The sequence below is a fragment of the Oncorhynchus gorbuscha genome, linkage group LG13, assembly GCF_021184085.1.
Source record: "Oncorhynchus gorbuscha isolate QuinsamMale2020 ecotype Even-year linkage group LG13, OgorEven_v1.0, whole genome shotgun sequence".
Taxonomy (NCBI): domain Eukaryota; kingdom Metazoa; phylum Chordata; class Actinopteri; order Salmoniformes; family Salmonidae; genus Oncorhynchus; species Oncorhynchus gorbuscha.
In genome coordinates this window covers 21,174,779-21,186,650 of record NC_060185.1, presented here as the reverse complement: position 1 = coordinate 21,186,650, position 11,872 = coordinate 21,174,779, and the positions used below count along the sequence as shown (strand labels likewise).

At 45.3% G+C, this 11,872-nt stretch overlaps 1 protein-coding gene across 5 annotated transcripts in view; it reads right to left on the bottom strand.

The window, feature by feature from the left end:
* Window positions 1-5,516: 5,516 nt before the first annotated feature.
* LOC123992575 (proton-coupled amino acid transporter 4-like) overlaps window positions 5,517-11,872 on the bottom strand; it is a 290,293-nt gene continuing 283,937 nt past the window's right edge. For all 5 annotated transcript variants that reach the window (XM_046293810.1, XM_046293812.1, XM_046293811.1 and 2 more), the window contains exon 12: window positions 5,517-9,269. In XM_046293810.1, the coding sequence (XP_046149766.1) occupies window positions 8,902-9,269 (368 nt within the window). In that variant the 3' untranslated portion in view covers window positions 5,517-8,901. The remainder of the gene's footprint in view (window positions 9,270-11,872) is intronic.

The window sequence follows — 11,872 nt, the reverse complement described above, 5'->3', positions numbered from 1 at the left end:
ATTATTGGGTTTTCTGAGAGGTATTCAAAAAACGTTCAAATATTAGTTTTTCTGAGACATGTATTTGAATATCAAAGAAAACAGTTTCATTTTAAGTTGAAACTCTATATAAACCACATCAAGCCTTAAAAAAGTTGATATTTTCAAATAAACTACAAAATAACTATTTTCTGCCCAGGTCTGGTGCAAACATTGTATGTGTGGCTCTCCCCAGGACTCTCTGTAAGTGTTTTTCTTTCTCTCGCCCTCTTTCCCCTCTTGCTCTTTGTATATCTGCCAGCTGCACCATCACTCTGCTTTTCTTCAGGGATCAGAGTGTTGGCCTCTCAGATGCTGGGGCATTAGCTTCCATATGAATGAGACTGAGCAGGCTTAATGACGCCAGAGGGGAGAGATGGGTGGAAACATTTCCCTTTAAGCATGGCATTTCCCCACTACAATCTCGGCATCTCTGCACCGCTGCAAAACGCTGACAACACAATAAGGGAGGGAATGCCTTCCATCTCAAGCTCACCTCCAGACCTGACCGACTGGTGAGGGGTGGCAGCCGAGAACCTCAACCCTTTATTTGGCTGAAGAAGCAGAAACAGCCAGCTTTGGCTTGGAGCCACTCTCTGGAGCACTGTAAGGTCTCACAAGGACAATCATACGGTCAGGAATCGACAAAGTGATTACGGGAGGCTGATAGTGAGAGTGTCATAGTCAATAAGGTGATCAATTGGCATTACCGTAGGACCTGGAAGAAGGGGTAAAAGGAGACGCTTTCAGATCCATGACCACATTAACCGCATGGTGGACAGACACCGCTTATAGATGTGACGGTAGTAATGCTGATGAAGAATGAGGCAGAAAGTAGGAGAGTTCTGAACTCCAGTTTAGAATTGATTAATATGCCAAGTCAGTCACTGACTCACCACAACCCCAATGAAACCATTGTGATCGCTACATAAAATAATCAACTGGCCAGTGGTTGATAATCCATACGACGAGGTCCTGGGAATGTATTTCTGAAATTACCACTAATATGCATACTATTAAATATTTTAGAGGTCAATGTCCTGCCATGCTCTTTGCAGCCTATATCCGGCAGTTCTTATTTTATGTGGATGGGCAGGGATAGAGGCTGGAAATAGCATGACCATCCCCAGAAATAATCTGCATATAGATAGACATGGTTTGATTAAGACACCCAAGTCAGCTCAGTCTATTTGAATTTTCTAGTTTTCCACACACCTCGTGTCTCTGCTGATTCTGAGAGAAAAATAATCTGCTGACAAATCTTCAGTGATTACACACACACACACACACACACACACACACACACACACACACACACACACACACACACACACACACACACACACACACACACACACACACACACACACACACACACACACACACACACACACACACACACACACACACGAAAAAATAAAAGAACATCTAATGTGATTGACCATATGACTGGACAGGAAATAGAAAGCATCAACTGAGTGTTAAATGTGTTTCCTGTCAGGTATTTCAATTGTCCGTCTTGTCTACTTGTTGAATGTTTGTGAAGTCTTGATTTGTGGTTGTTTGTAATGTCTTGTTAATTGGTGTTGGACCCCAGGAAGATTAGCTAGCGTTACGGCATTAGCTAATGGGGATCCTAATAAAAATGACACACATACACTACACAGCTCTAGAGGGAGCAGAGTTAGGAAAGCAGTGGTGCCTTAATAAGAATCTCCAGCTCAGTTTCATAATCTCCAGCTGTTATCACTGGACGAGCACAGAGAAATTACTAATGGAAATTATGAATGGAAGAAGCTGGGGATGGGATTGCAGACCTTATTACCAACTCTAGTGCAGGCATTGTTCACCGTTTGCAAAAAAAAAAGGGGAGAAACAAAAATAGAGTTGAGTGCCAACTACGATGGATATCCATCAATATGCTCATCTGAATATAGTGATAGCCTTTGCACCACAGAACATTATTGTATTTAAAAACACCTAAAGGATTTACATTGGAGATAGTGTTGAGCATATTATTGATTTCCAGTTTCCACATCACAGTGGAGCATAATTTGACTGACTGGTATAGTTCCTTATAGACAGCTTGTAGGTTAGGATGTATTACTTTCCTTCGCTAAGCCAACAGAAAAAAACATGTTTTCTTGAAAACATGGTGTGGCATGGGGGAGGAAGAAGGGAGGAATTCTAAAGTGATATACTGAACAAAAAATGGCCAAATCAGAGCCTAAGTGGCCCAGCTGTAAGAGCCTGCTGAACAGTGTTAGGCTTAATGTCGCTCTAGATTCATTTAACTGAGGTATAAAGTATATTCCACTGAAAATAGATTTTCCTTGAGAGGCAGGCAGTGTGTTTCTGACTGTTTAAGACCGTATATCTCTTCCAAACATGCACTCTGTGTTTCCCCAGCAGCACATACACACACAAGCCTGCACACGAACACACAGGCACACACCCACCCACCAACACACACCCTCTGTTTGAATAGGCCCAGTGTTCCTCTGGAGTTATCAAATAAGTAGCCAAAATTCAAATTTGACCAGCTGCCAATCAATACAAAGCGAGTTACAGTGTTTCTGTGTGTAGATGAGAGAGACTGTGTGTGAGACTGACTAAGGGAAAGTGTGTGTGTGACAGATCTCCTCTACTCTGCTGTTGGACAGAGCAGAGGAGAGGTAGGCAGAGAGAGCTCTGACAGTGTGAGTGTTTGAGACTGACTAAGGGAAAGTGTGTGTGTGACAGATCTCCTCTACTCCGCTGTTGGACAGAGCAGAGGAGAGGTAGGCAGAGAGAGCTCTGACAGTGTGAGTGTTTGAGACTGACTAAGGGAAAGTGTGTGTGTGACAGATCTCCTCTACTCTGCTGTTGGACAGAGCAGAGGAGAGGTAGGCAGAGAGAGCTCTGACAGTGTGAGTGTGTGAGACTGACTAAGGGAAAGTGTGTGTGTGACAGATCTCCTCTACTCCGCTGTTGTACAGAGCAGAGGAGAGGTAGGCAGAGAGAGCTCTGACAGTGTGAGTGTGTGAGACTGACTAAGGGAAAGTGTGTGTGTGACAGATCTCCTCTACTCCGCTGTTGGACAGAGCAGAGGAGAGGTAGGCAGAGAGAGCTCTGACAGTGTGAGTGTTTGATACTGACTAAGGGAAAGTGTGTGTGTGACAGATCTCCTCTACTCTGCTGTTGGACAGAGCAGAGGAGAGGTAGGCAGAGAGAGCTCTGACAGTGTGAGTGTGTGAGACTGACTAAGGGAAAGTGTGTGTGTGACAGATCTCCTCTACTCCACTGTTGTACAGAGCAGAGGAGAGGTAGGCAGAGAGAGCTCTGACAGTGTGAGTGTGTGAGACTGACTAAGGGAAAGTGTGTGTGTGACACATCTCCTCTACTCTGCTGTTGGACAGAGCAGAGGAGAGGTAGGCAGAGAGAGCTCTGACAGTGTGAGTGATTTCCCTGGTGGTCAGACCTCTTGAATAATATTACACAGTGGTGTGTGAAGGCGCCCAGCAGAGTGAGGTGTGTGCTTACACTGCGGCATGATGGGAACTTAAATGACTTAAATATAATGTCAATGAAAACCGAGGGCTGCCTGACCTGCAGATATAAGTGGCTCTGCCAGCGATCAGCGTTCCAACCCAAAACTTTTAACGGCACTAATGCCCTCCAAAGCATGCTGTACCATACAAACCCTCCACACAACCAACAGCCTTTACTAATGTCATATTCAGCATTCACACACAGTGCACCACTTCATAACACAATACCTTATCCTGTTAGATACCGTATTCATCCTTTTACATTTGAGACATTTAGCAGACTCTCATCCAGAGTAGGTAACGTCTCTCACCTAGTTCAGTTGAAGGCAGACACATCCTACTCGTGACCTTACCATGACCAGAATAATGGACAGAATACAATGTCTTTCCTCAGTAAATCTATGTTAATTTATTCAACCATAATAACGTGTGTTACATCGGTTGAATTCATAATAAAGGTGGTACATGATATACACTGAGAGTACAAAACATTAGCACCTGTTCTTTCCATGACATGGACTGACCAGGTGAATCCAGGTGAGAGCTATGATTAATGTCACTTGTTAAATCCACTTCAAATCAATGTAGATGTTAATAAGTTTTAAAAAATGAAATATTAAGGTATTCCTAATGTTTGGTATACTCAGCGTATATATTCAGTATATATCCTCACATGATACAAAGTAAAGGGATTATCTAGTCAGTTGTACAACAATGCATTCAAAAATGTGTCTTTGGCATTTAACCCAACCCCTCTTAATCAGAGGTGCGAGGTGTCTGCCTTAATCGACATCCACATTGTCGGTGCCCGGGGAACAACTGTTGTTGTGGGTTAACTGCCTTGCTCAGGGGCAAAATGACAGATTTTTACCTTGTCGGCTCGGGAACTTGATTCAGCAACCTCTCCTACCCACCAGGCTACCTGCCACCCCGGTATGATCCCCACCTAAATATATCCTAGTCTTATAACTGCAATGATCCTATTACCGCCCATAGGTACCACCACCTTCTAAAGACAAAACATTCCAGCTTGGAAAAGGAGTAAGTTATAAGTCAAAAAAGGAAACAACTTTGTAGGACCGTTTCGAAGGTACACAACTTAAACATTTTTGTCAGAAGGAAACTTTATAATAGAAATATATTTGGAAGATGTGGTAAAAACTGTAGTCTGTTGTCAACCCTTACACTCCTACTCCTCATTGGTTATCAATATGCAGCGAGAGAGACTTTTATTTGTCGTCCTCCACTTTGCTCCAACTGAAAAGGTTTCTCCACGAACAGAACAGGGATAAATTGATGTCTTTAAGGCACAACAAAGCAAATCATTTTAGAACGTCTAGGCGGGATTCGGCAGTGGTGGTGAGGAACTCATCCATGTAAAACGGAATACGATGAATGTGCAAAACAGGTCATTAATACATACTGGTGCACGGTACCTGTGAGAGGAGCGGATGATGTTCTTTTTGAAGTTAGCTTGAAGTGTTAGCGTACCATCTAACGGCCATCATCACCGATCAGCTAGGATTATGTTGGTTTAATTGGGGAACTCGCTGGAGGACACCCTCAGAACAAACCAAGGGTGTTATTGAGCGTGTCTTGAGTGACGTTGGTGTTGTGTGGAAAAGAATGTTGGAGCCCTGTGACGTTGGTGTTGTGTGGAAAAGAATGTTGGAGCCCTGTGACGTTGGTGTTGTGTGGAAAAGAATGTTGGCGCCCTGTGACGTTGGTGTTGTGTGGAAAAGAATGTTGGCGCCCTGTGACGTTGGTGTTGTGTGGAAAAGAATGTTGGAGCCCTGTGACGTCGGTGTTGTGTGGAAAAGAATGTTGGAGCCCTGTGACGTTGGTGTTGTGTGGAAAAGAATGTTGGAGCCCTGTGACGTCGGTGTTGTGTGGAAAAGAATGTTGGAGCCCTGTGACGTTGGTGTTGTGTGGAAAAGAATGTTGGAGCCCTGTGACGTTGGTGTTGTGTGGAAAAGAATGTTGGAGCCCTGTGACGTTGGTGTTGTGTGGAAAAGAATGTTGGAGCCCTGTGACGTTGGTGTTGTGTGGAAAAGAATGTTGGAGCCCTGTGACGTTGGTGTTGTGTGGAAAAGAATGTTGGAGCCCTGTGACGTTGGTGTTGTGTGGAAAAGAATGTTGGAGCCCTGTGACGTTGGTGTTGTGTGGAAAAGAATGTTGGAGCCCTGTGACGTTGGTGTTGTGTGGAAAAGAATGTTGGAGCCCTGTGACGTTGGTGTTGTGTGGAAAAGAATGTTGGAGCCCTGTGACGTTGCTTAACACCGTCTGACACTGACACTTAGGTTGAACGGCAGAGCAACAAATGAGACATGATGAAGACTTGAGCATTAAAGGTTTTATAACGTAGCAGCGTCAGACAGAGGTCGGCGGACGGTAATAGGGAGCGGAGGTTGAGTTATTACCAGGTAGTAGTTACTTCATTGCACCATAAATTCACTAGTGTGCGGACGCTGCATATGACCTGTACTGATTACTGATTAAATGGACAGAGCAATATCATTACCATTGACGACTTTAGAAAATCCTGAGGGACAAATTGGACACCTAAAGCTATGACATGATCATGTAGAATGATCGGTTGAGAGGCAGTGAAATGGAATAGAGGATACAGTGATCATGTGATACACTGACAGAACCAACCACTCACTCTGGTAAACATACTAACAAACCAATGGATATGGAATGATGTGGGTCTTTTCATTGTCAATCTCATAGAGGAAGCCAATCACAGCCTTCCCACTGGCCACAGATGTCAGTTCAACATCAACATTCACATTGCATTGTTGAAATGACATGGAAACTACATTGATTTACGCAGTTTTTGTCCAGTGGGTTTCCTCTCATCAGTTAAAGCTTCCTTCCTGACAACGCTGAGTTCTACTGTATCATTATTGAACAGACAGACATTTCAGTGTTAAACATTGTTTTCTCCTATATCTATAAATAAATATACATCATATTGCTGTGTTGGAAGATACTGCCACAGGGAGCAGCCTGGAAGGTCTTTGATAATTGAGTCTTGGTTGAGTCATGGTTAAATATAGCCCCAGTAGACAGGTAGCCAAAAACACATCTTAGTTGCCAACAGCAGGCATCTAGAATGTTATCTAAACTTCACAATGTACATATGAAAGAGCCTTGATTGATTTGTCTATGAGAAAGTGTATGTGCCTGTAAAAGGGTATATTCATGTTATTCCTACGTGTCTGTAGAGCTCGAACTTGGGGAGTCAAAAAAAGTCTAGAAAATGGGGCAGGGAATGAAGGGGCAAGGCTCCGAGTCTCTTGGTTTTCGATAGTGTTCCTATCTGTATAGCTCCTACAGACACTAAACCAGAAGACAAAGCTGCAAGGCCGGTTTTCCCGTCGCCTGAGTCTCACCAGGACGCACGCTCTCCTGCCTCGTTTTCACCTGTGTTTTCACTTGGGTAGCCAGATGATTGGGTCGGAGGTACACAAAGAGCCCAGGGCAGATGAGTCAAAGTTGAAGCCAGAATTGAGGATCGTAACAGCAGATCTGATTTTCAAAGGTTGTTGTTGATCATAATCAATGTTCCCTTCCGACACTGAGCAAATTTCAGGTCTGCTGAGCGCAAACTTGAACATTGTGAAAATTCTGTGCAATTTCCGGCGCGAGTTTATTGTGAACACTGAAGCTGTACCCGCTTTAAGTTACACTTTTAACAGTGGCCAAGTAGGCTACAGTGGCTATTTGATCATAATGTAGGACTACCAGAGGGGCCTACCATCAAAACAATGGAGAAAAATGCATCCCATAACATTTTAACATGGAAATAGCTGTTCTATCATTCAGCCTACAGTCACAGCCAATGTGTGGTGTTCAATGTACATTGCATGAGACTTTTTTTTTTTAAACATGCAGGATGACTAAAAATGTTGTGTTGTTTGATGCAAGAAACCACTTTACAAAATACAATTGATTATTATTCCCAAACCACTATTACAGAGAATCAGACAAATGATGCTAACCTCTGGTTATTTAGCTTATTCAAAACCGTCTCAAAATACAACACTTCCCCCTTTAAGACAAAAAAAGTTCTTTACTTGACTTGCTTTTCAAAGATGACTAGAAATACATTTTGTGTTCATGTAGGAAGCAACCACTCCCTGATTGACAAAAAATGTGCTAATAACTCGCTAACTAGCAAAGAATATGAACAAATGTGCAAAGGTGGCTACATGCAGCTCTCGCTTTGATCTCAAAACAAAAACATCTACTCAATACCGCTCATGCTGTCCAGTTCAAACTGAATGGCACAGATCCATATATGGCAATAGCTATTTGCATATAGGCCTTCTGCAGCTCTGATTGGTTATGGTGCACCGGTCTGTGTAGCGTATGGGCCTGAGTTATTCATGTCAATTCTATAGAATCCTATTCCAATGTGCTCTGCCTAAAAGAAAATCTCTTGCACAGTTAGTTTTGCATTCTAAATCTTGCATAGCTCGTTTTGTTTCGGTATGTTACATTGAAAGTGGCTAATATTGCGTTGATTCGAGCAAAATTCCCACAGTAGTGTGAAACGTTGATGGTGTTAACTAAAGAGGAAAAATGTAGAAAGTTGAGTTCAATCTCGTGCTTCTCTGCGTGGGCTGATATTTCATCTGCGCGGCAGCCCGAAGGGAGTCGAAACAGCTAGGGGGGAACATTTATCATAAGAATTGATCGCGGCTACAGGCCCCACTCCCCTGGGGTTGAAAACCCATATCAGAGGTTACCGAATCACCAACAATACAAGAAGGAGAATCTGGTTTCAGATGATGTTCTGTGGGACCTGCATATAGAAGGACTCTTGTTTCCCTGCTACATCATACATTCATGATTTGGTTTTTGATGAGATGTTCCCCTCTGATAGAGATGAGGCAGTGGAAATGTCACACTGCTCAGCTGGAGATGGAGAGAGAACTCTGATCACTGCGGGGCAACGTGCTGAACTGGTGATGAGTGGGATAAGCTAGCTGGGGATGTTTACGCTTGTGTGTGCGCCACAAATGTTGTTCTTATGTCTGCGCAGTCCATTACATCCATATGAAAGGGTTCTATGTGGTTAGTGCTGTGTACAGTACAGTGTCTTTCCTATGATGTGTGTTTGGTTCTACTTTTTCATGTTCCAATGACTACACTGTGCAGAAGGACACTCGAGCATTCCTGTCAGATCGTCGTCAGGGACTATGCTGTCCATTTCATTTTCTATAGATTTGACAAAACAAGGATCCACCAACCATATGAAAAACAATCTGTAAGTGAACACATTGTCTGCTCGTCATTTAATCTCCTGCTGCCCTAGGAGCTATGACTACAGGTCATTTTAAGGTCATCCCAAGGTCACAGCAGCAGTAGGTGTGGTCCAGTTCCCACCTAGCTCCTCAGACATCCCCAAGGCCCCAGCCACAGCAGTAGCAGCAGCAACAGTCAGGTTCTGAGCTGCCTCCCTGATGACCTCCGGAGGCTCTTCTGGGGAGACGATCTCGGCCAGGGTGACATAGGTCCCAGCCAGGAACCCTATGAAGCCCACCACTGCGATGACAAGGTCCTTGACTAACATGGCTGGCTTCAGCGGTCGGTCTGAGAAGGTGATGAGCTCCACCAGGGGGGGGAAGACCAGGGCCAGGGCACTGCTGGACACGGCACCCACCAGGGAGATGACCAGGTCCAGACGAGGGATCAGCACAGCAAAGGAGACTGGAGAGAGAGAGAGGAGCGGACAGGGAGAGGAGTAGAGAGGAGGGGACAGGGAGAGGATTACAGAGGAGTAGAGGAGTAGAGAGGGGGGGACAGGGAGAGGAGTAGAGAGGAGGAGAGGAGTAGAGAGGAGGGGACAGGGAGAGGAGTAGAGAGGAGGAGAGGAGGAGAGGAGTAGAGAGGGGGGGACAGGGAGAGGAGTAGAGAGGAGAAGAGGAGTAAAGGAAGCCGAGAGAGGGGTGGCAATAAAGAGGGGAGGGGGAGGAAAGAGTGGGGAAGTAAAGTGAGAGAGGAGATAAGGAAAGGAAGGGAAAGGGATGGAGCGGGGGGGGGAGAAGAGAAGGGAGAGAAGTGCAGAGGTCATCAAATAGAGCATGGAAACAGATGTCTAGAGACAAATGAATCAATCTTACACACATGCATATCACAGCACAGACATGTCCCATACAATATACTTCCATGGTGGAGAATGCCAACTCTCCTATGCCTATAGGCCATCCCAACAATCAACAATAATGCAAGGCCTGCAAACCACCTTCCAGCTGGAACAATGAGTCACACAACATGGAAGCAGAGGTCAATATAAAGTTGTGGGCCCTTAGGGGCCCCCATAGACACACTGAAAAACTGGCCCCAGACCACACTACCCTAAACCTTCAATATGTAAACTTCCCTTTTAAGTTGGCCGCCTAATTTCACTTTTCCAGGGACCAGTTAAGGGGAGGGGAGTAACGGAGGGAACTGTGAACATGGCTTAGTGTTACTGTTAGCACGCTGACAGTAATCTCTCTTAGTCTCCCAGGCAGGCATACCCCCACTGCAGGGGATGTGTTTGTTGGCAGAGAGAGGGATGGAACGGGGGATAAAGGGAGATAGGGAAGAGGGGATAGCAGGTAGAGAAAAAGATAGAGAGACAGAGACAGAGAGAGAGAGGAGGTAGGAATGGGTTTGGCAGGTAGAGAAAAAGACAGAGAGACAGAGAGAGAGAGGAGGGGAGGTAGGAATGGGTATGGTAGGTAGAGAAAAAGACAGAGAGACAGAGAGAGAGAGGAGGGGAGGTAGGAATGGGTATGGTAGGTAGAGAAAAAGACAGAGAGACAGAGAGAGAGAGGAGGGGAGGTAGGAATGGGTATGGTAGGTAGAGAAAAAGACAGAGAGACAGAGAGAGAGAGGAGGGGAGGTAGGAATGGGTATGGTAGGTAGAGAAAAAGACAGAGAGACAGACAGAGAGAGGAGGGGAGGTAGGAATGGGTATAGCAGGTAGAGAAAAAGACAGAGACAGAGAGAGAGAGGAGGGGAGGTAGGAATGGGTATGGCAGGTAGAGAAAAAGACAGAGACAGAGAGAGAGAGGAGGGGAGGTAGGAATGGGTTTGGCAGGTAGAGAAAAAGACAGAGAGAGAGAGAGAGAGAGAGGAGGTAGGAATGGGTATGGTAGGTAGAGAAAAAGACAGAGAAAGAGAGAGAGGAGGGGAGGTAGGAATGGGTTTGGCAGGTAGAGAAAAAGACAGAGAGAGAGAGAGAGAGAGGAGGTAGGAATGGGTATGGTAGGTAGAGAAAAAGACAGAGAGACAGAGAGAGAGAGGAGGGGAGGTAGGAATGGGTATGGTAGGTAGAGAAAAAGACAGAGAGACAGAGAGAGAGAGGAGGGGAGGTAGGAATGGGTATGGTAGGTAGAGAAAAAGACAGAGAGACAGACAGAGAGAGGAGGGGAGGTAGGAATGGGTATGGCAGGTAGAGAAAAAGACAGTGACAGAGAGAGAGAGGAGGGGAGGTAGGAATGGGTATAGCAGGTAGAGAAAAAGACAGAGACAGAGAGAGAGAGGAGGGGAGGTAGGAATGGGTATGGCAGGTAGAGAAAAAGACAGAGAGACAGAGAGAGAGAGGAGGGGAGGTAGGAATGGGTATGGCAGGTAGAGAAAAAGACAGAGAAAGAGAGAGAGGAGGGGAGGTAGGAATGGGTATGGGAGGTAGAGAAAAAGACAGAGAAAGAGAGAGAGAGGAGGGGAGGTAGGAATGGGTATGGCAGGTAGAGAAAAAGACAGTGACAGAGAGAGAGAGGAGGGGAGGTAGGAATGGGTATAGCAGGTAGAGAAAAAGACAGAGACAGAGAGAGAGAGGAGGGGAGGTAGGAATGGGTATGGCAGGTAGAGAAAAAGACAGAGAGACAGAGAGAGAGAGGAGGGGAGGTAGGAATGGGTATGGCAGGTAGAGAAAAAGACAGAGAAAGAGAGAGAGGAGGGGAGGTAGGAATGGGTATGGGAGGTAGAGAAAAGACAGAGAAAGAGAGAGAGAGGAGGGGAGGTAGGAATGGGTATGGCAGGTAGAGAAAAAGACAGAGACAGAGAGAGAGGAGGGGAGGTAGGAATGGGTATGGGAGGTAGAGAAAAAGACAGAGACAGAGAGAGAGAGGAGGGGAGGTAGGAATGGGTATGGGAGGTAGAGAAAAAGACAGTGACAGAGAGAGAGGGGGGAGGGCGGAGGTAGGAATGGGTATGGTAGGTAGAGAAAAAGACAGAGAAAGAGAGAGAGAGGAGGGGAGGTAGGAATGGGTATGGCAGGTAGAGAAAAAGACAGAGACAGAGAGAGAGGAGGGGAGGTAGGA